Raw genomic sequence first — 27,554 nt, forward strand, 5'->3', positions numbered from 1 at the left:
AGTCCAGCAGTGTCTTGCAAGACACTCCAGGTTTTAGTTTTTACCATGCTAACAGTTGGGAATCTTAGATTATTTTAAGCAAGATGATAATGGGATCAAATTCATGTCTCAAAAGATCACAAAGGCAGAATGAGTTGGATTAACTTTCCTCCTCTGACACCTAAGGAAGATGTCATGTATGTTGGAGAGCTCACTGTGGTGAACAAATGACACTTGGTACAAATAAGTGTTTTCTAAAAGCTATTCAATACCAACTTCACATAGTGACATTCTACATGAAGCAACAGCATATTCTTTTGAATTTTCTCTATCCACAAAGGCAGGCTGAGCTCCTGAAGGAAGTGCTTTTGTTTATGTTATCAGGCGTCCTTCACCAGGGCAACTTCTCCTTAGGGTGCTGACTCCACAGAAGGAGTCTCTCTTACTCCTCACACTGTCTCTCCTCCTCTGCCTTCCAGGCACACCTGGGTGACTGCCTGGCTCCACACTCATGAAGATCTGCCCAGTGTAATAGCTTCTCAAGAATGAGATGGATTCTGGGGTGTCTTCGCCTGAGAAGCAGGATAAAGAGAATTTAGTGGGTAAGTTCCATTTTCATGTATTAAGCTTATTTTATACACACCAAAGCAAGGCAGGAGTAGTAGCATTATAGAGAGTTACAGAGGAAGCATGAGATAGATGTGCTGAACCGGCTTCAATTTCATTTAGCTCCCAAATTTGTTTTGGATTCATCACTTATGTTGATTTTATTTGCTTCTTGCACAGCAGTTTGCTCTTTTTCTTCGGTTTCTGATAGAATTGGTATTTACCTTTGCATTCTTTTTGTATTGAATAACAAAGATATACTGAGGAGCATGGCTTTTCTTCATTGGTCATCTGATGATGCTATGATTCAAAGGAAAACTTGCTTGCTTTGAGCTCTATCATGTTTGATCAATGGGGAGAAGTTGAGAAAAAGAAAATATAGACCAAAGTACTTGCCTGAGCATTAACGACCATTATGTATCATAAGGCTTCCATTATCTTGTTTTTTAAGATTTATTCATTTATTTGGAAGGCAGAATTACAAAGGCAGAGGCAGAGAGACAGAGAGAGATCTTCCATCCACTGGCCCACTCTCCAAATGGCCACAACGGCCAGAGCTGTGCCAATCAGGAGCCATGAACTTCCTCTGTGCCGGCCTGCGGCACAATGAACTGGGTTTTCCTGAAACAGAGAGTGGGAATGCAGGGACAAGGACGCAAAGAATGGAACCAAGACAAGTCCTGATCAAGGCTCCTTTATTGAACAAATCCAGTAGTATTTAAACATGACCAGTTGTTTACAAGAAGGAGCACAAAAGATTTACATATCAAAAAGGCTTTTAAGGTTACAATAAAACACTTAGGTGATAAATGCAGGTTTCAGGTGTGACTGATTATCTATATTATCTCTTGTGAGAGGTTTAGGTTCTTCCTGCCTCTTCCCGGAATCTCCCTAGCCCATTTGTCTGTGCCTGGAAGTCTCCATTCATGTGTTTAAGTGTAAACAAAGGGAGCGACTACCTGTGGCTGCCCACATTCCTCTGGGTCTCCCACATGGATGCAGGGGTCCAAGGACTTGGGCCATCTTCTACTGCTTTTCCAGGCCATAGCTGAAAGCTGGATTGGAAGTGGAGCTGCTGGGACTCAAACCAGTGCTCATATTGGATGCCGGCACTGCAGGTGGTGGCTTTACCCGCTGTGCCCCAGCACTGGTCCTCCATTATCTTTTAAATCTTACAATAATGTGGAGGTAGATCCTTCTATAATTTCATTGTACAAATGAGAAAACTGACTCTTGGAAAATTAAAAAAACTGCAATGTCAGCTGTTCCCTTGGATTTTTGGGAAAGTTTGCCCTTGCCCCTCTCCAACTCAGATGTACTATCGAGACAGTCAGTTAAGCAGCACAGCTGTTTCCACTCACAAATGGTTTGGGAAATAAGTGAATGACCAAGCTCTCGTCACTACCCCCAACAGAAGCCTCACGAAGTAGGTTTCGTGTGGCTGACAATTGCCAGCTTTTGAAAACCACCTGTGTGCATCTCTGTCTAAGTCTAAGTTCATGAGTCACCCGTGTAGACTGAAGTCACCTGGGTGGGTATGGTGTATTTTCACCAAGGAAATGCTGGCAGTGAGGGCTACTGTCCCTCAGAAACGAAGTTGTTAAACTTCTAAGAACACACCACTACTTCGCGACTTCTGATCCTTTCTTACAAAGGAGTTAAAGTTCATTGGAATCCAGATCACCCATATCCTTGTTATTCTTCTCAGCATCAACCTGCCAAAGACTCTTCTTGCAGAGCTTGTCAGACTCCTGGTGCCTAAACCCAGAAATTCTGGCAATCCAGGTCTGAGCCGGGCTTGAGATCTGGCAACAAACCAAGGTCCCAGAAGCTGGTGAAGTTGCCAGACCCAGATGGCATTTTGAGAAGCACTAGATTTCTTTTCAGCAGTTTCAACTTTCCTGGAAAGTGTTCCTTGACACAAACTGTGTATCTTTCAGGGAAAAGAGGCAGGAAGGAAGATGAATGACAGGTGATGAGAAGCTCGCACTGATCCCGTAGGGGTTTGTTGTAGGCTTCATGGTTGGTGCTCAAAGCCCTTGATTGTTCGCAGCAGGAACCAAGGTGTTGCTGCAGTTCTGTTTTCCTGACTGTGTCTTCACAAGGATGGAAATGACTGTATATAGAGAAAATTGTTAACACTCATCCCCAAGCCGGGGAACGTGGGTGTCCCCATCCCACATCCCTTCTATTTTTCCAAGGAAGCATCTTGTCTTTTTTTGCTCTGTAAATGTAAATAACTTTTAAATATTTTGACTTGATTTTCTAATTTTATTTTACTTTTTAAAATCATAAACAAATCAGAATTAAGACTGCTCACAACTCTAAACCACTTACACTTCCACCACTTGGAAATAACTGCTGTTAATATTTTGGTTAATTATCTTCCAAAACTTTTCCTCTGCATGTATTAATGTAGGATACTAACTGGTATCCTACTATCTGTATGATTTTGGCCTGTTCTTTTTTCTCTTAACACTATACTATAATAACTTTCGCATGTGATATTGTGTAGCTTTATCATACTTGGCTATGTCATACTCCATTGCTGACTCTCAGAATGATTGTCATTTGCCATTGTTGTAAATAACACCGTTATGAGAATGTTTGGGTGTCAATCTTAAGGGGAAAGTATTGGTGCTTGTTGTTTCCAGGGCTGTTGTTTCAGACAGGGAGGACTGAAAGCATTGGGAGGTGGAGAGATAAGATAATGATGCAAGGAAAATGTGCTTTTTTCTTCAAAAAATATTTATTTGAAAGGCAGAGTTACAGAGAGATGGAGAAACAGAGAGAGAGAGAGTGAGAGAGAGAATCTTCTATGCAATGGTTCACTTCCCAAACTGTGGCCATGACCAGGGCTGGACTGTCTTCAAGCAAACAGAATCTTGCCTATTGGATCATTATTCCAGACAAGAACTTTGCATGGCTGAGCATCATTCTGATGCCCAAGTGTTTAAAAGTGAACCATTCACACCACTCATTCAGCGTCTGCTGGGGGTCAGGAGGTGGAAACATACAAATAAAATACCTGCCCTGAGAGTACTGGGAACATATGAGGAAGACACAAAAGTTACCTAAAAACTACAATGTCCTGCAAAAAGTGATGATAGAGGGTGTATTAAAGACTCCACAGAGGAGCACCCAAAGGTGGGGGTCGGAGTTACAGAAAAATCTCTCTACAGGACAAGGGTGACATTTGAGCCTAGCTCTGTGATTGGATGGCAGGAGGATGTGGGATTCAAAATAGAAGTAGGGGCACAAAGGCCTGTGCCAAGGTGCAAAGATGCATGAGGCCTTTGGTGGCTTTTCTCCCTGCACTGTTAGTGCATGGCTTCTTGAATGTTCTATTTCAAATATGTTTTAAATATTTCTGGGGAAAAAAAAAGTGAACGGGAAAAAGGAACTCCCAGTAGGTAATTTCCTGTAAAATTCATGTAATAACTAAGCACAGATCATCATTCTGGAGCAGGAACATGAATCTGGTCATTTAGAAACCTCACAAGGTTATGGAATTTTGTGCTTCCAGGAGAAAATCATTGTCCAGATCTGATTTAGTGGTTCTGTTCTAAAGCCCTGGCATCTCTATTTCTTTTAAGGCTCCAAGGGTTAACTGAGAGAGCCTGTGATGTCAGTGGCCAGATTCCTTTAAGAAGTGGAAACCTTCAGGGAATCTAGAGGCTTCCTATGTTGATGAAACTTCAGCTCATGGGGTGGGCATTTGGCCTAACAGTTATGCTGCCAGTATAGACCTCTGTGTCCCATATTGCAGTGCCTGACTTAGATACCCAGCCCCAACTCCCAATTCCAGCTTCTTGCCAATGCAGAACTGGGGAGACAGCACATGATGGCTCGAGTAACTGGGTTCCTGCCACCCACGAGGGAGACTTGAACTATGGGAGACTTTAATTGAGGCTGGCTTTGGATCCAGTCCCAGCTGTTGCAGGCATTTGGAGAGATCCAGGGGTTGGGAGCTGTTTGTCTCCCTGTCCTACTGTCTCTTTCTCTCTTTGCCTCATGAAAAAAAAATAATAAATTTTTTAAAAATTTTGTTCTTCCAATGGAAAAGGAAGACCTTTCTCTCTGTCTCTCTCTCTCTCACTGTCCACTCTGTCTAAAAAAAAAAAAAAAGAAAAGAAAAACAAATTTTGTTCTTGGGGCCAATACTGTGGCATAGTGGGTCAGGCTGCTGCCTGCAGTGCTGGTGCTCCCTGTGGGTGCTGGTTCAAGTCCCAGCTACTCCATTTCTGACCTAGCTCTCTGCTGTGGTCTGGGAAAACAGTGGAAGATGGCCCAAGTCCTGTGCCTGTGTGGGAGACTGGGAGGAGACTCCTGGCTCCTGGCTTCTGATAGGCCCAGCTCTGGCTGTCCAGCCATTTGGGGAGTAAACTGGTGGATAGAAGACCTGCCTTTCTCTCTGCCTCTGCTTCTCTGTTGCTCTGCCTTTCAAATAAATACATAAATCTCTAAAAAAAATTTTTTTTTGTTCTTGCATATGTAAAGGAATCATCATCCACAATAGATGTTAAAATCCTGTTTGGTAAACAAAGAAACAAAAACAACACAACAAAATAATACATAAATTATCAAAGCAAAAGTTGTATGGAACACAGTTAAACAGGCAAGGAACACTTTACTGAAGGCAATAGGTGATAGAGAAGAGAACTCTGTCGGAGCTCAACTCCATTGAAACAAAGAGGCAGTTTTTTTTTTTTTAATTTATTTTTAAGGAATACAAATTTCACAAGTACAACTTTAGGAATATAGTTATTCTTCCCACCATACCCGTCCTCCCAGCCACACTCCTACCTCTCCACCTCCTCCCTTCCCATCCTCCATTAACGTTCATTTTCAATTAACTTTGTACACAGAAGACCAACAATTTGCACACACACACAGAGACTGTTGAGAACAGTTTTACAATTAACTCTCATAATACAACTCAATGAGGACAGAAGTCCTGGTGGGGAGTTAGTGCACAGTGACTCCTGTTGATAATTTAACAATTAAGACTCTTATGTATGATGTCAGTGGCCACCCGAGGCTCTTGACATGAGCTGCCTAGGCTGTGGAAGCCTTTTGAATCCACAAACTGAGACAGTATTTAAACAAGGCCATAAGCCAAATGGAAGTTCTCTCCTCCCTTCAGAAAAAAGTACATCCGTCTTTGATGGCCACTTCTTTCTGCAGGGGTCTCACTCACAGAGATCCTTCATGTAGAACACTTTTTTTCCATGGTGTCTTGGCTTTCCAGAGGCAGTGGTTTCTAAAAAAGGCTGGTACTGGAGGACCTTAGCAGGAGGTCATAGGCTGTGTGTTTATTGGTTTATTTCCCAGATCTTTTGACAGGCAGGAATTTCACCACCTGAAGAAAGGTGCCCACTGTAGCTAGGCTTTTGATTCCCACAGGAAGGGGAGATATGGGCACTCTCTGAGAATAGTCTGCAAATCCTTGAAAAAGATAGTCCTGGGTTGTGAAACCAGCAAGAGGTTTTTTAAAGGATTTAAAATCTTGAAGGGACAGAGAAAGACTGTACAATGATCAGTTTTCTAAAGAGAATGGCACAGGAAAGGGCCTCAGCATCCTCCAGTCAGGAAGAAACTTGTTGGAGCTGGGGTGAGCTTTAGGCAATCTCGGTCAGAGCAGGGCACTAGGCAAACCCTGGGGAGTTGCCAGGATGGCCAGATGGCCTCATGCTGTGGCTAGTGGTTCCATTGCATGTATTAATTTATCTAACCCTTATAACCAGCTATTACCATCATTAAAAGATGAAACTAAGAGCTGAGCAGGCTACTTACCTGTGAGATGCCATGCAGCCTTGAAGTGAGGTGTCTGGATTAGGATGTGTAGCCGACTGACCCAGACCACAGGGCCAGGGCTTTCCATCCTGTGGGGAGCAACCCGGACTTTACTAAGTTACTGGAATTAAGACTTATTCTATGCATCTGCTCTCCCACAATATGGCGCTGGGAGAGAAGAAAACAGCTTCTACGCAGCTGCCTCTTGCCAACTTGAGTGATGACCTCCAGGAGCTGATCCTGCTCCTGATTGGAGGAGAGCAGCATACTCGGCGTGTGGGCAGCCGAGTTGGGATTGGCGGAGGAGGACTATAAAGGAGGAGAGAGACGGCATGCACCAGGAACATCTAAGGGGAACACCTGAGGAACACCTGTGCAGCCCCCGAGAGAGCCGGCCGGCGGTGTGCCGCTCCCCCGCGGAAGTGGGGAATGTGGCAGGGGGAACCGCCCTTCCACGGAGGTGGAAGGGACGGTAGCCAACCCGGGAAGAACCAGCAGCAAACCCGGGGAGGGCCGAGCAGACCAAAGAACAGCGCAGGGTCCTGTGTCGTTCCTCCACGAAGACGGGGATCGACACATCCCTGCTCTGCACACAAGCTGGCTTTGCTCAGCGCTTTCCTCACCCTTCTCTTTCTGTGGATCTGGTAAGGAGGGAGTTTTCCTCTCCAAGGCTACATTCCATACTCTGGTCTCAGTGCACAAGTCTGAAGTGCTTAGCTTGAGTGGCTAAACGTATGACAAGGCAATGGCAATATAATGCACAAAAATATATGAGAGGTTTTCAAATTGTTCACGAAGATCAAGCGCTTGGCCAAGTGGTTATGATGCCACACCCCATATCAGAGTGCCTGAGTTCAATACCCAACTCTGTTCCTGAGTCTGCTTTCTGCTAACATAGACCCTGAGAGGCAGTGGTGATGGATCATTGATGGGGTTCCTACCACCTATAAAGGAACTCTGGATTTGCCCAGCCAGGGGCTGTTGTGAGCTTGGGGTGCAAACCAGTGGATGGAAGTCTTTCCATCTGTTTCTCTCTCTCCACCTCTGAAATAAATAATTAAAAATTTAAAAATAAGAGTTCATAGAAATGTGAATTACGAAAAAACTGTATACATTTCACATTTTTTACACCAAAAATAAACTTATCTTTTAATTCCACTTTCAACTTTTTGAAGTACCTTCAAAGTTTTTGCCCACAACTTACAACAAGTTGCTAAGGCAAACAAACTCTTCCCTGTTCTACACAACTCAGGAAGCCAGCCTCCTGTAAGGCAGACTTGTAAGAAGCCAGAATGCTACCTCTAATAAGAACCCAGGAAACCAAACTGGTCAGCAATCAGCCCAGAAGTCAGGACTTGATTAATAACTAACAGCTTCCCTAATTGTCCCCCCAGTTCTAACTTAGGTCCAACCAGGGAAAATCAGATGTGCCACCTAGCCAGTGCCATAGGATGCCCCACTCTGGGGTAGCCCACCTGCAGCCTCCCCAGGAGGAGGAGCACCAGTCAAGCACACCCGAAGCCCTCCCTTTGCCCATGCCTTTCTCATCTCTGCTCCCTTTGAGCCTCTGTCAAAATGATGGTACAGGACTCTCTTATTTTAGCGAGTTCTGAATAAATAACCTTGGCTTTTCTCATTTTTTGATCCTCACTTATTTCCATAGTGAAATCTATGGAACCATTACCCAGATGAACATATGTAAGTCTGTGCAGTCATTACCCAGATAAACACATGGAACACTTCCAGCACCCCCAGAAGACTCATTCATGTTCCTTCCTCATGAATACCACAAACCCCAACACCTAGAGAGCCACTACTCTGACACCAAACATAATATTCTTACGTGGTTTTTTTTAATTTTTTTTTTATTTTTTGACAGGCAGAGTGGACAGTGAGAGAGAGAGAGAGAGAGAGAGAGAGAAAGGTCTTCCTTTTGCCGTTGGTTCACCTTCCAATGGCCGCTGCGGCCGGCGCGCTGCAGCTGGCGCATAGCACTGATCCGATGGCAGGAGCCAGGTGCTTCTCCTGGTCTCCCATGGGGTGCAGGGCCCAAGCACCTGGGCCATCCTCCACTGCACTCCCTGGCCACAGCAGAGAGCTGGCCTGGGAGAGGGGCAACCAGGACAGAATCTGGCGCCCGACCGGGACTAGAACCCGGTGTGCCGGCACCGCAAGGCGGAGAATTAGCCTAGTGAGCCACGGCGCTGGCCTCTTATGCATGAAATCAAAAGTATTTACTTCTGTGTCTGACATATTTTACAGCAAATTGTATTCATCTGAACTTTGCATATAGCAATAATTTTGACTTTTTTCTTCCTGGGTAATATTAATTGTATAAATATTCCACAACTTGGGGCAGGCATATGGCACAACAATTAAGTTATCACTTGGGATGATAGCATACCATATTGGAGTTTATGGTAGAGGACTAGCTACTCAGCTTCTGATCCACCTTCCTGTTAATGCACACCCCAGGATGCCACACATTGTGGTTCAAGTACTCTGGGCCTTGCCACTATGTGGGGGACTTGGATGGAGTTCTAAGATCCTGAGTTTGTTCTGGCCCAATCCTGGCTGTTTGGGCATCTGGGGAATAAACGACTGGATTGTATATTGAGCTCGCTCTCCTCCCTCTCTCTCTGCTTTCAAATAAAATGAATATGCATAAGTAAAAAATTTAAAAATGTATCTACAGCTCTGTTTATCCATTCTACTTTTAATAGATTCAGGTGACTCTTCCTTCATCTCTTGACTTTTATGAATAAAATGGTAAAGAACATTCTTGGACATGTTTTCCACTTTTCTCAGTACTCATACATCATAGATACTACTTAAAAGTTGAATTTGGAGTCATAAAGTATGTGTAGATACATCCAAAGAGTTTTTCTGGTGATTGAACCAATTTGCACTTCCAACAGCATTCCTGGGAGTTTCAGTCATTTTACAATCTGGCTAAAATGTGGTAATGTCGTTCTTTGGTGTTTGATACTCTGATAACAATGTATTAGTGCCTCATTGTAGTTGTAGCTTTCAATTCCCTAATGTGCCATGTACATCATTCTTCTTTGATGTCTGAAAATAAGAAAGAAAGGACACGACCATTTGTGGCAACACAAATCTCTGGTCAAAAATTGTAAGTGGGATTGATCTAATATGTAAATACTGATGACCAAGCCGACAGCTATATATAGGCAACCAAGTCATGTAGCCTGTTTTACTTACTGTGATTTATTTCTGCTTCTAATGCATCTAAGTTGGAATATTTGGAATGTTCTTCCTTACTTCCTGGTCTCCACAAAAACCCAATCTTGCTTGGAGTATTTGCCCCTGTCCTAGAGGGCATTTAAGTCTCCAGAGGTACAAAGAGTATCTTAGCACCAGGCACAAAGCCCTGGGGAACTCCTTTACAGTTGTAGCTGGGTTTTGCATGACTGTCTAAATCAGTAAAGGTAGATGTGACTGACTGTCAGCTTGTGAAATTGGTGACTGCCACGTTAATGAAAGGGAGAGTAAGATGATGATGACAGCAAGAACTCAGAGGTTTTAAAGCTGCAAAGTGAATGGTTGGCCTTGGTTATCTCCAGAGTCCTTCCAGCTGACCTAGTGGAGTCCTTCTCCACAGTGCCAGTGGCTCTGGGCTTCAGGTGCCAGAGGTTATGACTCTACCTTTCTTTCCCTTTGCAGATTGAAGGGAAAGGTGTCAATCAAACATTGTGATGTCCTTTGTCACCACCACATGCTGGACATAGCTGCCACTTATTTCTCCAGCTGTATACTTCTTAGACATAAGCGCAGTGGAATGCTGACTCTACTAATCCTTCTAACTCTATTGTCTTTCTTCTCAGATGCCTGAACCCTCCATGATAAGTTCACATTGTATTCTCCTTTGAGACCTCAGCTCCAGCACAGGGCAATTTGTTGGGGGTGGGGGTGGCAAAATCCATTTCTCTACCAGGAAGTAAGCATGTGGCAGTGGTTTTATGGTTAGGCCACAATTGCCCATAGAGTACATGTTAGTGGAACTTAGTGCCCAGCAAAGAGGTGGTGCCACATTATTTCTTCCATCATTCTTTCAGCCTCAAGGGAGGGCTTTAGCTGGAGCCTTGTGTAAACTACATTAGCATCAGTATGAGAAATTTCTGGTTACTTTGTAATACGACCCCAGCATAGCATTCTAATCAGAACTGTTATGTTCAAATCTAAGCTTCAGCCTGGCACCCTGGTTTTAACTTGCTGTGATGGTGATGGAGAAGGGAGTTGCAAGGAGAAGAAAGGATACCTCAAAGATTTACACCACTGGGGCCGGCATTGTGGCCTAACAATTTAAGCTGCCGCCTGCAATGCCAACATCCTGTATGAGTGCCGGATCGAGTCCCAGCTGCTCAACTCCCAATCTAGCTCCGTGCTAATGTGCCTGGGAAAGCAGTGGAACATGGTCCCTGCATCCATGTGGGAGACCAATGTAAGCTCCTGGCTCCTGGCTTTGACCTGTCCTGGCCCTGGCCATTGCAGCCATTTGGGGAGTAAACTAGAGGATAGAAGATCTCTCTGTCTCTCTCTTTGTCTTTCTCTCACCTTCTCTGTAACTTTGCCTTTCAAATAAATAAAGTAAATTTTTTAAAAAAAGATTTGCATCACTGGAAGCTTTGTGGTCCACGCCCACTGCCTTCTGCCCCCGAGCTGTGCCTGCTCACTAGGCTGAGCTGGGGAGCCTGCTGGGAAGCTGCATCAGTACCCACAGCCCCACGTTAACCAGCTAATGACACCCCTAGGCTCCACCAATTCTCAGAGAAGCAGTGGCCTGGGTGATTCTAATACTCAGGTGTAAATCTTGGAGGATTAATCACGTCTCGTTTCTTTTCCATCTCAGTATGTTTAGTACCTAATGGAGCCATGCCTCAAGCATGTGTGGAATGATGCAAAGACTTGCTGAGACTTCAGTGGAGTGCCCGCCGGTCAGGGGGATTTTCTCTGGGAGATAAGCGCTTGCTTAGGCTGCTGGTGTTAGGACTGCGCTACTTTGGAAATGTTTTCAGCTTGGCTCAGGGCATTGAGTATGGATGGCATCTTTTCCCGCTGCCTGTGTATGCTGCACTCTACAATCTCAGCCCCAGAATTCTGAATACCAAATACTCCAGTGACAGCAGGGAGGACGTACACCAAAGGTGACAGACTGTGCTGCCTTATAGCACTTTCATCAAGACATGATGGAAAGGGCCAGCTTTGTGGCACAGCAAGTCAAGCTGCCACCTGCAGCAGCAGCATCCCCTATCAGAGTGCCGGTTTGAGTTCCGCCTCCTCTGCTTCTGAGCTAGCTTCCTGCCAATGTACCTGGTTAGGCAGCAGAAGATGGCCCAAGTATTTAACCCTTGCCACTCATGTGGGAGATATGGATAGAGTTCCTGGCTTCTCTCTCTCTCTCTCTCTCCCCACCCCACCACCATTCTCTCTCTGTTGTTCCACCTTTCAAATGAGCTAAGTATTAAAACAACAAAGACTCAGCAGAAGTGCTTGTTGGCCCAGGGAGGCATGTGTAAGCACTGTAATTGCAGCCTTGTATGTCAAAGCAAAACTGTAAATAACCTTAATGTCAATCAGTAGGAAGAGAGCTCAGTAACCTGAAAATGAAAAATGAAATACAATGCAGCAATACAGAAGAATGAGGTAGATGAGTATAAACTGACAAAGAAATAGCTCCAAGTTACATTAAGTGAAGAGAGTAGAAACTCAAGTTGTCTGTGATGCAATTTATCATAGAACAAAGATCTATAGATCAAAGCCATGTAACTTCTTTTTTTTGACAGGCAGAGTGGACAGTGAGAGAGAGAGACAGAGAGAAAGGTCTTCCTTTTGCCATTGGTTCACCCTCCAATGGCCGCCATGGCCGGCGTACCATGCTGATCTGAAGGCAGGAGCCAGGTGCTTATCCTGGTCTCCCATGAGGTGCAGGGCCCAAGGACTTGGGCCATCCTCCACTGCACTCTCTGGCTGCAGCAGAGAGCTGGCCTGGAAGAGGGGCAACCGGGACAGAATCTGGCACCCTGACCGGGACTAGAACCTGGTGTGCCGGCGCCGCTAGGTGGAGGATTAGCCTATTGAGCCGAGACACCGGCCGCCATGTAGCTTCTAAAAATAGAATGATGTGTGTAAACACATAGAAGTGGACCTATGAGGACATTCACCAAACAGAACTATGAGAACTGTTCTAAATAAAAGTGGAATGGAGAAGAGGGGGAGATGGCCAGAGTTTGTTTTCTTTAATGAGAATGTGTATGTATATATATATATATATATATATGATGTGTTATTGTTACTAAAGAAGCATTAATATATAAAATGCAACAAATATTCTAAAATAATGCACAAAGCATCTTTTATTCTTCCATAAAAATAGTCTGATCCAACCTCAGTGTGGATCCATGGGCTTGGAAAGTGACATTTTAGGAATTTGACCTTGGGGGTACACCGGCAAATCTTACCATTCAACATCTACATTTATGCATATTTAAACTTATAAAAGTATATCTGCACATAAAAGCTTTTCCAGATTAAATATGTATCTAAAACTTTGGTAGTTTTACCTATTAGGACATAATGATTGAAATTGTTAAATGAGGACAGGACATGTAGAAACAGGCACATGTTTATATCGTAGGTGAGAGTGTAGGTGAGAGTATAGGTTATAATTATTGAAATTATAAATACTAATCCCTTTGACAACATATCACCACCAGGAATTAATCCCAAACATGTGAACAAAAAACACTTTTAACAGCATTCTTCATAGCATTAGAACTTTCCTAGATATTCATAAATGTGACTTAGATACCAAATAATCCAAAGCAAGTTGGGAGGGGAATTGAGGTGGCATCTTTTAGATTTAGTGGCTTCTCTAGTTGAACAGGGAAGAAGCACTGGTGACCCTGGTCTCTAGCCTGATCCATAGGGTGGGTGATTAAGGCATCAACTGATATACAGAGAGAAGATGGTGTTTGTAGGAGTCCCTGGGTAGAGATATGTGGTAAATATAATGAGTTTAGTTCGGCTGAAGAACATGAGTCAATTGAGGGAATGTGGGATTTAGGACAGGGTTGTTGTCATGGAAGAACAAGACTAAAGAATTACAATTAGGTAAAATGGTAGATATAAATAATTCTGACATAAAACAGCTAACCAGATCTGCATATTTTGCAAACAAGATTCTTGAGAGTTGAGAAGCTAAGTAATTGGTATGAAATAAGTATATAACTTTAGGTGGTTGAGGTAGGATTTGGACTCAAACTCATCTTATAATAAGGCAACATTCACCCAGCTAAATGCTATTGCTATTGTAATGTGTGAATAGTGAAAATAAATCTATTGTGATGAGAGTTGATAATAAAATTTCATAAAAAGTTAGAAATGTCAAATACCAAGGTCTACAAAGAAGTCTCTATAATACCTACCCATCTGTAAAATAAAAATAATAATAAAAATACATATTTACTAACATAGTTGCTAATGTACGGGCCAGGAACCATGTAAAAGTAATATCTTTTAATTCTTATCCAATCTTCTAAGTTAGGTAACTTCTGTTCCCCTCCTATAGGTGAACAAATGGAGACTCAAAGAGATTGAGTGATTTGTTTAAGGCCACAGAGCTAGTAAGTAAGAACTCACAGTGAGATTCCTATCCAAGGATTTTTTTTTTTTTTTTTTTTTGACAGGCAGAGTGGACAGTGAGAGAGAGAGAGAGAGAGAGAGAGAAAGGTCTTTCTTTTGCGGTTGGTTCACCCTCCAATGGCCGCCGCGGCCAGCGCACTGCAGCCGGCCCATCACGCTGATCCGAAGCCAGGAGCCAGGTGCTTCTCCTGGTCTCCCATGCGGGTGCAGGGCCCAAGCACTTGGGCCATCCTCCACTGCACTCCCGGGCCACAGCAGAGACCTGGACAGGAAAAGCAACCGGGACAGAATCCGGCTCCCCGACCGGGACTAGAACCTGGGGTGCTGGCGCCCAGGCGGAGGATTAGCCTATTGAGCTGCGGCGCCAGCCCCAGGATTTTTTAAAATGTTTCACCATGTGCCACACTGTCTCAGTCTGGGGATAATAGTACCTGCCTACCTACATACCTACTTACCTACCTGCCATGGATGTGGCTTAGAATTTTACCCGTAGAATTCACAGGGCCTGGAATCTGATGATTCTGGTCTGGGTAGTCCTTGGATCACATTTTGAGAAATGCTGTTTTATGTGTTTTAAAAAATATTAAACCATGGGACTGGCACTGTGACGCAATGGATTAAGCCACTGTCTACAGGATAGGCATCCCATATGGATGCTGGTTCAAGTACTGGCTGCTCTACTTCCTATCCATCTCTCTGCTAATGTGCTTGGGAAAGCAGCAGAGGATTCCTGAAGTCCTTGGGCCACTGCACCCACATGGGAAACCCGGAAGAAGCTCCTGGCTTCTGGTTTCAGCCTGGCCTAGCAGTGGCAGTTGTGGCCATTTGGGGAGTAAATCAGCAGATGGAAGATTCTCTCTCTGTCTCTCTCTCACTCTGTCTTTCAAATAAATAAAATCTTTTAAGAAAGAAAATATTAAATCATGATAGCTCTATACAAATGCAATAATTTTTATTGCTGCTGATTGCTATGAGGTGTTTTTGGGCAGGACAGGTCAATTTTTTTTAAAAGATTTATTTATTTGAAAGAGATACAGAGAGAGGTAGAGACAGAGAGAGAGAGAGATCCTCTATCCACTGGTTCATTCCCCTAGATGGCTGCAATGGCCGGAGCTGCACCGATCTGAAGCTAGGAGCCAGGAGCTTCTTTTAGGTCTCTCACGTGGGTGCAGGGGCCCAAGCACTTGGACCATCTTCTACTGCTTTCCCAGGCCGTGGCAGAGAACTGGATTGGAAGAGGAGCAGCCAGGACTAGAACCGGTACCCATAAGGGATGACAGCGCCTTAGGCTAGGGCGTTAACCAACTGTACCACAGTGGCTGCCCCCTGGGACTGGTCAATTTTAATTTCTAAAGGCCTGTGTGTGTGTATGTGTGTGTGTGTGAGACTGTGCGGTCGGGATGGGTAGAAGCTCTGACACATCAGGCTTGGAGCTACCTAGCTAGTTCACTCACTCACACACCCGAGCAGTTTTCTAAGAATCACACTGACTGCAGACCTGCCACCTTCTCCTTTTCTAGGCATCAACAGCAAACGGCTCGGTGTGTGTGGCTGGATTCTGCTTACACTTTCTTTCCTGTTGATGATCATCACCTTCCCCATTTCCATATGGATGTGCTTGAAGGTAATACCCTGGGAAGTCAATGGGACTCTCCATATGAGCTGATGATGCATTCAGACTAAACGCTCTCGCTCAATCTCTTAGATCATTAAGGAGTATGAACGTGCTGTCGTGTTCCGGCTGGGACGCATCCAAGCTGACAAAGCCAAAGGGCCAGGTAAGACGTCATGGCTGCCCCAGAGCAAGACAATGGGCACCTTCCTAGTGCTATCGCTGCCAATATTTTCCCTGGCACTGTGCACTGCTGGAGAGCCAAGCAGAACTGGGAGCCGGAGCTCTGTTAATGGGTGTGCCCCCTCGTCTGAGAGTGAAAATCTGAACCCACTTCCCCTCTCTGTCTTTCTGAGGAGTCCAGTGAATTTGAGCAAACGGTGGCTCTGGCTAGGTTGGTTGGATGTCACTTACTACGAGGATCTCTAAGCGAATGCCATAGAATGATGGAAATAGTAAATGACCACTGTAAGCCACTGCATTACCCAGGGGCAGTACTCAGGAAGCTGACTTCGCTTCTCACTCTTTGCTAACAGAAAAGCAAAAGATAATTTCCTCCTGTGGCAACTGAATTAATAGAGAGATAGAGCAGAAAACTGCTGCCAACTTCTTGTGTCAGATACCCTGGCGCTGAAAATAAGAAATCTGAAGCCAACGCAGGCTTGACGATTTATTTAAGATTAGCTTTGTAGGTGGCTTTAGGTATTACAACACCTAATGTAGGTTGTGTCCTTCTCTCTACAACCTTGGAAGGAAAAAAATGTTCTAAACAGGTCATGTCATAAAAGGATGGGGCTCCTTTTATTTGGCTAAGGGTGGAGGTGTTGATACTAAAACTCCTTGGAAACAAGATCTTGATTTAATACTGGTAACTTTTCCCAGTGCATATTTAGTATGAAATTGCGAGGTTTGTTTTGATTCACAAAAATGGCCATTTTAGGTGGCTCTGTGGTGCAATGGATAGCACATTGGACGTCTAGTGACAAAAAAAATGGCCATTTTATAAAACTAATTCAAATGTTCTTGAAGGGAAATGCTATCAAAACAGGATCTTAGGGGTGTGCTTGCGGCACCGCAGTTAAGATGCTGCTTGGTACATCTCTATGCCATATTGAAGGGTCTGGATTTGAGTTCCAGCCCCACTCCCAATTCCAGCTTTTTTTTTTTTTTTGTAAGAGTTATTTATTTATTTGAAAGAGTAACACACACACACACACACACACAGAGCAAGCGAGAGAGAGCAAGAGAGAGAGAATCTTCCATCCATTGTCTCACTCCCCAGATAGCCTTAACAGTCAGGGCTGGGCCAGGCCAAATTCAGTGGTCAGAAGCTTCATCCAGGTCTCCAATATGGGTGAAAAGGGTCCAAACACTTGGGCCATCCTCTGCTGCTTTCGCCAGGACATTGATAGGGAGCTGGATCAGAAGTGGAGCAGCCAGGCCACAACCCATTGCCCAAATGCCACCAAAAGGTGGCAGCTTTACCCACTATGCCACAATGCCAGCCCCCATTTCCAGCTTCTTGATAACGTGCACACCCTAGGAGGCAGCAGGTGATGGACAAGGAGTTTGGTCCTTACCACTCAAAGAATAGACTCAGAATGAGTTCCCAGCTCCTGGTTTCAGCCTGGCTCAGCTCTGGCTGTTGTGGGCATACGGGGAGTAAACCAGTAAATGGACGATCTCTCACTGTCTCTCTATCTCCCTCTCTGTCTCTCAGCCTTTCAAATAAAACACAATTAAATAATTAGGAATTTAAAAAACCTATAATCTCAGAAACAATGGTTATTAGCTATGGCTCTCTGACAATACTTGTTTTCTGCTCCATATCATGGTTGAATAAAATTGTTCTCTCTCCGACTGTATTCGGAGCTCTGGTGGCAAGAACTTTCTATCTGTGGTCACACTCTGTGTGCTTTGCACTTGGTTGTGAATCATGGTAGGTACCCAGATATCTGTAACCTGAAAAAAAAATATGAGAAACTTCAAAACAGGTCGGTGAAGTAGGTTTGGCCATTCCAAGTAGTACAAACTTTCCTCTCTAGTTTCAGAAAAGACCTAAGAGAGCACAAGATTTACTTATCATGGATGTCCTTATGAACTTGTCAAACAGAAGTGTTGCAATCCCCCCATCTAAGTTAAAATAAAACTGGATCAGAGCGAGGCAGAAGAGTGGTAACATGGAGAACAGAGAGAAAGATATCTCTTTTCAAATGTGCTTTCCCAGAGGATTTCACCACGAAGTGTCCCAGGGTGACAACAACTCTCGTCATCCGTGTCTCTAGAGTGAGCAAGTTACCGGGAGGGAAACAAGCCAAACTGCTAATGGAAAACCTCACCTCATGCTGCCTTTAGTAATTTATTTCGCTATTATGTTGAATCATGCTTTAATTGTCATTACCATCTTATATTTATTAGGAAAGCAGAGCTCAGAAAAGTTAGGCGAATGTTCCCTGATTATGAGGCTCCTAAGTAGCTGGGCTGACACTTAATTCTCTCTATTTCCAAGGGCCGTGATCTTAACCCAGTGACTGGGCACAAAAAAACAAACAAACAAACAAAAAACCAAAATCAACTTCAAGAAGCAACAACATAGATCAGCCCTTGTATAGAATGTTGAGGAACACGTCTCTTAGTTTGCTTTACTCCATTCATTCTTTTTTTTTTTTTCTTTTTCTTTCTTTTTCTTTTTCTTTTTCTGATAAAACAGGAGAGGAGCAGGAAGGGGGAGGGAGACTGGGTGGGAGGGAGGCTATGGTGGGAAGAATTACTATGTATATAATGTATTTATGAGATACATACAATTTAAAAATAAAGAAAGTGAATTGAGTGGTAATTCTGACCACAAATCTCAGGAAGTTTTAGAGATTGAAAGAAAGCACCTTCACATTGTTTTCTGCTTAAAAACTATCAGTCTTTTCCATAATGCTCAAAATGAAAATAATGTCTGCTTCGAAAACCCACCTTGAGGGCTGCTGGCACTGGGGCCTGAGGAGGGGGCAGTACCTTCACTCAGACCCTGCACTTCTACCCAGGGACCTGGCCTTGGGGAGCAGGGACCTCCCTGGCAACCTCCCCAGAGGCCCTGAATCTGTTGGCTGGGACGCCCTGCACCCTGACGGCCTGGGGTTTGTCCTGCTGCCAGGGGGCCTTGTTCCACTCCCCACACCCAGGCTAGCATGAGTGTGTGTGTCCGTGCTGAGCTTCTATTTCATATTGCAAATATAAAAAGAGGAAGATCGTTTACCTGCCCCCCCAAAAAAAGAAAGAAAAAGAAAAGAAAGAAAACTGGGACAATAATCCTATAAACAGAAATGAATCTGCATCTTGCTGGAGCGTAACTTTTCCAGTAAAGAAAGAGCATTCTCGGGCTAATGCTAAAGACTGACAGGGCTCCTGTACTCATCCTTCCCCGGCTACCCAGCTCTAACGCTTCCCAGCTCGGGAAGAAGAGAAAGTGTTCACAACGGGGGATGCTGTTGTCCTCAAACCAGACGTGGCTATTGGGAAACTCTGAGTCCTGTAATACGCTGGTTTCAGGGACTCTAAGGTCCTGGGAACATTTTAATCAATATTCCTTTAGTATTGTTGAAGGCAGCTGAGAATGTTGCCAGTCACTGGAATTCAGGGATAAAAGTTTATATTTCTTGAATCTATAAAAAAAATCTTTATTATAGAAAAATTAACTTACAAAATATTGTCTTTAATTAATGTCAGATCAAACACTTGGATAGCATAATGAGTGTTTTAAAAATAAAATCTAAAGAATTAACTCTTTAGCTCCTTATCAAAGACCTTAATTCGCAGGTAACCAACACCCTTCCTTTAGTTGCTGACCAGTAGATGGAAATCATTGTTCCCACAGCCGTATGTGTACACACTGATGACCACATGAAGGGCAGAATGAGCCAGCCCATGGTAATGATGAGCTAGGAAAACACTTGTTGTGACTGTTTTCAGTGGAGTGGAATTTCAAACTCATTTTCTCCTTTGCAGGTTTGATTCTGATCCTGCCCTGCATAGATGTGTTTGTCAAAGTTGATCTCCGAACAGTTACATGCAACATTCCTCCACAAGAGGTAATGCTGGGTAAAGGTAGGAGGGTACTTCAAAAAGTTGTGCAGAAAACAGAAATAAAAGTCCATTTTGAAGTCTATCTATAGTTTTTTCTTAATACACATTTTCCATAAACTTTTTGAAGATCCCTTGCATTTTTAATCAAACTTATCTCTCCCATTACACTGACAACTGAAACCTTACAGAATGTTTTCAAATATAAGGTGGACAATGCACCGACTTCCCCCCCAAAACCTACTTATTTGACCAAGGTGGTTTCTGAAACTTTTGAAAAATGAGAAGGAAGCCAAGTGCAAGGGTAGAACTGAAGACTTGGAACAGCCCAGATGGGAGAAGTTCCGAGAGAAAACTTGCAACTGTCAGGAGAGCCGGAATGGAGGAGGAAACAGATCCCTGGAAGAGGCAGAAAAGTCACTGGACAGAGCCGCAGAATTGAACCTGGCCTGAGACAGTGGCATGTCATGATGTCCCTTTGCTTATGACTTTAAGTTGCATGTGTGTTTGGATGTGTCTGAGTAGGACAGCTCTGGGGACAGAGCGAAGGCCACACTCTTTCTAATACTTGAAGTGCTACAAATGATCAAACCATTAAGTGGGCCCTAGGGAAGAGGAACCGAGTGACTAATAATAATGACGTCACCCTGTCAGAACCCGAGTGATCCAGGAAGAAAGGAAAATCCAAATAGGACCCAGGATGTGGGAGGACAAAGGAAGAGGGAAGGCAAAAAGTCAACATTTGCGAATAAATTTCATTTCCTTCTCCCTGGCTCAGGAAACGCAATCAGGACCAAAAGTGCCACCTGCAGGCCGCTGTCGGGAACTGTAGAGCAGAAACTGGATTCAGGCAGGCCCAGGCCGAGAAGCGCTTGCAATGTGTGCTGACCTAGAGTGGGGCTTTTCTGTCTCCATAATAGACAGTTGTAGGTCTGGGTTTCATGATACACGCAGTAATCTCTCACTGGCTTCGAAACACCTGGCCACACACAAAAAGCTTCATGTCCAATCTTTGTAATGCTAAATCCATTTTTCGCTATTTGAATATAAACACGGTCTCTGGTGCCATCTATGGTTTCTAAGAAGTACTGCATCGTCAAGTCTTAGAAGCAAATAGATTAGCAAGAACACAATGTACTACCTCTGTTTAGAATTAAAAGGTGGTGGAGTCCCAGAAAGTTCCACTACTCTGTTGAGACTGGAAATATCTGCTCTCACCACTGCCAGCCAAGGGCTTCTGCCTATGCGATGTTAAGGCGTCTCTAAGGTGAAGTAACAGGTAGATATAGGCTATGTCTGTGCAGGAATTTTGGCATCAACTATGAAGATATTACACTTAAGCAAGGACAGGTGTCTGGTCAGTAATGCTGTCCTGTGGAGGAGGGCTCTTGGGCTGGCTGTCATTTCATCACTCGCTGTGAGCTTGCCCTGTTCTTGCTCTACAGATCCTCACCAGAGACTCTGTGACGACACAGGTGGATGGAGTCGTCTACTACAGAATCTACAGTGCGGTCTCGGCAGTGGCTAATGTCAACGATGTCCACCAGGCCACGTTTCTGCTGGCTCAGACCACTCTGAGAAACGTCTTAGGGACACAGACTTTGTCCCAGATTTTGTCAGGGCGGGAAGAGATTGCTCACAGCATCCAGGTAAAGGCTCCAAGAATGAAGAACCTGTGCTTTCAATCATTTCAGTGATCCGTGGTTATCAAGTGGTAGTCAGAGCATCCCCCACATGTGTGTTCTCACACATGCATACTCACACACATGCATGAGGGGAGCTTCAGCTTGCGATTTTATTTATCGATCATCACGAGGTACATATTTAAATATCTGGGTGGGAGAAGAGAGCTGCTGGAATTGTATTCTTAGCAATTTTCTTTGGAATTCAAAATTATGAATTAGTAGTGTGGCTTTTTCTGAAGAAGTCAGAGATGAGATTTATTTTAGTATAGATTACTCCAGAAGGGCTCGCATTTCCTAGGGTGTGTATTTATTCCTACATTCAGTAGAAGTATGAAAGTTAGAAGACAATGGATATGAATCACAGATCTACCATACTATCAGTATCAATAGCAATATTAATAATATTTATTGTATCGATGAGGATATATCAAGTATCAATCCCATCTCTTGCACATCCTGGTTTATACACAATCATATTTCTATATTTTCTTGAATCAATAATGTTTTTTGAAGATTTATTTATTTATTTATTTGAAAGAGTTAGGCCAGCGCCGTGGCTCACTTGGTTAATCCTCCGCCTGCGGCATGCACCGGCAATCCTTATGGGCGCCGGGGTTCTAGTCGCGGTTGCTCCTCTTCCAGTCCAGCTCTCTGCTGTGGCCTAGGAGTGCAGTGGAGGATGGCCCAGGTGCTTGGGCTGCTGCACCCACATGGGAGACCAGGAAGAAGCACCTGGCTGCTGGCTTCGGATCGGCGCAGCGCCAGCCGTAGTGGCCATTTGGGGAGTGAACCAACAGAAAGAAGACCTTTCTCTCTTTTCTCTCACTCTCAGTGTCTATAACTCTACCTGTCAAATAAATAAATAAATAAAAAGAGCTACACGGAGAGAGGAGAGGAGAGGAGAGGGAGGAAAGAAGAGAGAGAGAGAGAGAGAGAGATCTACCATCTGCTGGTTCACTCACCAACTGGCTGCTATGGCTGGAACTGCATCAATCTGAAGCCAAAGACCTGGGAGCTTCCTCCAGGTCTCCCACATTGGTTCAGGGGCCCAAGGACTTGGGCTATCTGCTATTGCTTTCCCAGGCCATAGCAGAGAGCTGGATGGAAAGTGGAGCCCATATGGGATGCTGGCACTGCAGGCAGCGGCTTTACCTGCAGTGCCATGGTGCCGGCCCCAGCAGTAATGTTTTCACACTGATCCCCCTTTCTGTAAGCTGGGTGAGGAAGTTGAGGTTTGTTTTCCTCAGCATCTGTTCCAGTCTGTAAGGATGTAGCTCCAACGTTTCCCAGCCATGGTCAGGTCTTCTTGTGTATTTCACCAGATCCCTGGTTCTACGAGGATCACAGAAAGATCAGGGATTACTGGATCACTTGGCAGCACAGGGCTCCACGCCTCCCTCTGGGGGACTCCCTTCTGATCTTACCATTTCTTAAAGCATTTTCCCCATCACCTCCTTCAGGTTCACCAGCAAGTTGTCTGCAGTGGTATTAAATTTTCACAAGGGACAAGAATATCTTTGATTTAAGGCTGCTTGTGCTTTTTAAAAAAACATGCCTTGCTATTTTTTAAGAACTGGCTACAGGACAGAGGTTAAACAGAATGAGATGAATACCATCTCCAAAAGTAAATAATATCCCTTGGGTCACTGTTAGACACTGAGAGGTGGAGGTCTTCTGTCCAAACCTCAATACTGTCCTGAAAAGAAACCTGTAATGGGTAAGAAAACTGAGAACCAGAAAGGTAAGAAACTGGCCCAGTATTCACAACAACAGGTGACAGGGCCAGAACAAAACCCGCGTCTATCTGAGAAACCCATGCATGGCTGCCTGCTCGATGTCAGTGACAAGAAAGCGTGAGGCATTCGCTCCAATCTGAATGGATGTCAGATACTTCCTAGGGGTGGTTTGCGGTGGATCTTTCTGGTAGATCTCCCACAGACGATCTGGCAGGTTTTGCTCTTGAATCCTTTATGGGATTCACTTCAATCCAAGGAAGTCATCAGAAAGTGTGGAAAGAGAATGTCAGTCCACATGCTGTGACTACAAAAGGAGAAAGAGACGGAGGATTTATCGTGTGGTATTGACTGTGTCCGAATCGTACATCGCAGCCCCTGCCTTCTGATCAATGTTCTTCCTTTTGATTCGGAAACAGACCTTGCTTGATGATGCCACTGAGCTGTGGGGCATCCATGTGGCCCGAGTGGAAATCAAAGATGTCCGGATTCCTGTGCAGTTGCAGAGATCCATGGCGGCTGAGGCGGAGGCCACCCGGGAAGCCCGAGCCAAGGTTAGGACTGCCCAGTTGGCGGGGGGGGGGGGGGGGGGGGATGAGCTGCTGGTGTGGGGTAGACAGGGATAGAGCTTGAAGGTCAGGGTTTTTCAATTAATTATGTTTTTATTTATTTGTTTTAATAGAAAACTTTTATTTAATAAATATAAATTTCAAAAGTACAACTTTTCAATTATAGCAGTTTTTCCCCCATAACCACCCTCCCACCCCCAAACCATCCCACCTACTCCCTCTCCCATCCCATTCTTCATTAAGATTCATTTTTAATTATCTTTATATACAGAAGATCAGTTCTATACTAAGTAATGATTTCAACAATTGGTACCCACACAGACACACAAAGTATAAAGTACTGTTTGAAGACTAGTTTTACTGATAATTCTCATAGTACAACACATTAAGGACAGAGGTCCTATGTGGGGAGTAAGTGCACTTGTTGATTTAACAATTGACACTCTTTATTTATGACGTCAGTAATCACCCAAGGCTCTTGTCATGAGCTGCCAAGGCTATGGAAGCCTCTTGAGTTCACAAACTCCGACCTTATTTAGACAAGGCCATAATCAAAGTGGAAGTTCTCTCCTCCCTTCAGAGGAAGGTACCTCCTTTTCTGATGGCCTGTTCTTTCCACTGGGATCTCACTCACAGAGATCTTTCATGTAGGCCATTTTTTTTGACACAGTGTCTTGGTGCTCCTTGCCTGAAATACTCTCATGGGCTTTTTAGCCATATCTGAATGGCCTAAGGGCTGATTCTGAGGCTAGAGTGATGTTTAGGGAATCTGTTATTCCATGAGTCTGCTGTGTATCCCGCTTCCCATATTGGATCTTTCTCTCCTTTTTAATTCTATCAATTATTATTAGCAGACACTGGTCTTATTTATGTGATCCCTTTGACACTTAATCCTATCTTTAGCAATTATTTAGCAATTAAAGTTTATTTAATTATTCATATGTTAATTGAAAGGCAGAGAGAGAGAGAGAGAGAGATAAAAGTTTTCCATCCACTGGTTCACTCCCCAACTGGCCACAACAGCCAGGACTGGGTTAGGATGAAGCTAGGATCCAGGACCCCACCTTGGTCTCCCATGTGAGTGATAGGGACCCAACCACGTGAACTATCCCCTGCGGCCTCCCTGATGCCATTAGCAGGGAGCTGGAATGGACAGGAGAGCCAGGACTCAAACCCAAGCACTCTGTATGAGATGAGAGTGTCCGAAGTGGCAGCTTAGTCCACTGTGCCTCAATGTCAACTCCTTGCAATTATTATTATTGCTATTTTTTAATCAGAAAAGATTTTTCTACCAGTGAAGTCTCCTGAAATTAAAAGTTATGAACAGTTTTGTATACCCCAGGGAAGCCTGGTATCAGGTCAAGAGGAGGCTCAGCACGTGTGGAGCCACTTAGCCATGTGTGGCCCAACTCCGGATGCACATCCAGAACACCAACTCCTAGACCTCACTCCAGAACAGGGAAGCAGAGTGTGGGGTGGGCTCAGGCTCCTACATTTGTATAAAGCTAATGATTGGGATGTAGCCAACTTGGTGTCTGTCTCTTGAGCATCATTGTGCTAGGATGTTAAATGCTACTGGATTTAAAAAGGTAATGCAATACAATTCATGTTAGGGTTAAAAATGTAAGTGCACCCTGGCCCTGAGAGTCCCTGAATGCATTGGTGCTGTAGCTGTCAAGTCCATGTGGATTGGTTTCCTGAAATATCAGCAACCTGCAGATTAGAACCCTTTGGGAAGCCCTTTTTGGAATCTCACTCGTGAGCTGATGAAGGTTTTTCTCTACCCCTATTTCTTACTCATATCTGGTTTGTCTGCTAGGTTCCAGCAGCTTCCCAGCGGGCACTTGGCAATGTTGCATGGGGATCACTTTCACACACAGGCAGGAAGCGCCCACCAATTGGGCAACCGGGTGCCAGCCGCAGGGTTGTTTGTGGGCAACCTGAGAACTATGAGGAGAGCAGAGTGCTTAAAAGATTTCCAGTGGGTGTTATCAGACTGGCACTCAGCACTAGCCATAAAGAGCCAGGAGAACTAGGAACAGCTCTGGCATTGTAAGAATTAGACTTTGTTGGCAACAGAATAAACAAAATCTCTCCTGTGATTAAAAAAAAAAAAACAGACAAAAAAAATCAGTTAGAAGCCTTCAATTTCAGACTTTTCTCAAAACTAATGCAGCGGTTAGGGAGGCTCCAGAGTGGTTCAAGAGCATTCCTGGGGTGGCTGGCCAGGAATCCTTGGATCCTTTGCATTAAAGATAGCACTTTTACTTCTGTTTGAAAATGAAATCCAGACGCTTATAATTTGTAAAATATCTCTCCCTGCTTCCTGCAATCTCCTTGCATTTCTCTGACCATGTAAGCATGTGAAACCCTGATCTTCGCCAAAGAAGCAGATAGCGCACTTGTGGCCAAGTTGGGGCACAGTTCCAGGAAAAGAAAGCTCCAGTCCCTGCTGTGAACGTGTGTTTCTGTCGTTTTAGGTCCTTGCAGCTGAGGGAGAGATGAATGCTTCCAAGTCTCTGAAGTCGGCCTCGATGGTGCTGGCTGAGTCCCCCGTAGCCCTCCAGCTGCGCTACCTACAGACCTTAACCACTGTAGCCACCGAGAAGAATTCCACCATTGTGTTCCCTCTGCCCATGAATATCCTGGAGGGCATTGGTGGCATCAGCTATGACAACAGCAAGAAGGTTCCCAGCTGAGCCTGAAGTCCTCTTGAGGGAGCTAGTCCCTCGCTTAGAGAGTTGTATCTGTTCCAAAATTTCAGCACTAGTGAAGCCACAGAAACTGTAGGCTTAGAAAACACTAGCAGGAGAAAGCTGTAGAGGCTACAAAAGAAACGAAGAAGTAAAACCGAGGGCTGTGTGTGACTTTTATTATTAATGATATGATCAACTTTGCAATATGCTTATATAGTTAACTACTAGCTGTCTCTGGCTCATTATCAGCAACTTTCTTGCAGTGGGAGAGGAAATACTGGGTGACTATGACTAAGATTTCCAAATTGCTTTTTAGGTGTTTCAAGAAGCATTCTAGGTAAAATATATAAAGTAACATTGGCCTCACATATATATTACATTATTTGCTTTCCAATCCCAAATAATTACTTGCTCAGTCTCCAATAGCTGCAACAAAATCCCACTGTGCTGAAAATTATGATTTATTTTGAAGTTACATCGAAAGAGGCACGGAGGTTTCCAGCTGCAAATATGCCAGCATCCCCACAGAGGGAATTGATTTCTGCTCATGATCCCCACTGTTTTGTCACACAACCTGCTGGGAGTGTCAGCCAGTTCTCAGTTTTCCAGCATCTCAGTTGGGGGTGGGTCCAGAGGACAAGGCATAGTAAGGTGGCATACTCTGGGCAATTTATTGGCTTATGAAGGAGAATGTTTTTTAAAGGTCTCATTGGTTGAAACCGTAGGGAACAACACCCTGTGTAATTCCTGTCTTGATTCTGTTGTTGGTCCCAAGAGCCATAAGTATTGGAGGATTGCTTGTGAACTTTACCTCTATTCCTCAACACCTACTTGCCCTGCCCTAGCATCCAATAGCTTGTTAAAAATAAAGCATCCAAAGAATGTGAGTGCATTTAACATTTTGCTTTGTTGGAGTCCTATAGTGTTCATGACTCCAAATGTATGCAAATATGTCCATGTGTGTGAACATGGTCTCCACACCTCTCACACTCCCTTCCTCGCCCCTCCCATAAAATCACACCTGCTTCACATGCCCCCATCTCTGCTCACATCACCTCCATGTCCTCTGCTCACACACCTGCTGTCTGCACACAGGCATTAGCTACATAAGCAGGCAGTATGGGAATCACACTAAACCCTTGATT

The 27,554-nt window shown here is 44.3% G+C and overlaps 1 protein-coding gene across 1 annotated transcript; it reads left to right on the plus strand.

The window, feature by feature from the left end:
* Window positions 1-412: 412 nt before the first annotated feature.
* STOML3 (stomatin like 3) lies at window positions 413-27,293 on the plus strand. The gene is made up of 7 exons (XM_008274496.4): window positions 413-581; window positions 15,564-15,667; window positions 15,749-15,821; window positions 19,652-19,734; window positions 21,172-21,375; window positions 23,564-23,698; window positions 26,194-27,293. Exons 1-7 carry the CDS (start codon window positions 530-532, stop codon window positions 26,410-26,412), a joined length of 870 nt encoding a protein of 289 aa, XP_008272718.2. The 5' UTR covers window positions 413-529; the 3' UTR covers window positions 26,413-27,293.
* Window positions 27,294-27,554: the final 261 nt, after the last annotated feature.

This window comes from Oryctolagus cuniculus, chromosome 9 (assembly GCF_964237555.1).
Source record: "Oryctolagus cuniculus chromosome 9, mOryCun1.1, whole genome shotgun sequence".
NCBI classification, from domain to species: Eukaryota; Metazoa; Chordata; class Mammalia; order Lagomorpha; family Leporidae; genus Oryctolagus; species Oryctolagus cuniculus.

Coding starts and splice junctions, on each gene's coding strand:
- STOML3 (XM_008274496.4), top strand. CDS start 530: ATGGATTCTGGGGTGTCTTCGCCTGAGAAGCAGGATAAAGAGAATTTA. Junction 582..15,563: donor GGATAAAGAGAATTTAGTGG/GTAAGTTCCATT, acceptor CTCCTTTTCTAG/GCATCAACAGCAAACGGCTC. Junction 15,668..15,748: donor CCATATGGATGTGCTTGAAG/GTAATACCCTGG, acceptor TCAATCTCTTAG/ATCATTAAGGAGTATGAACG.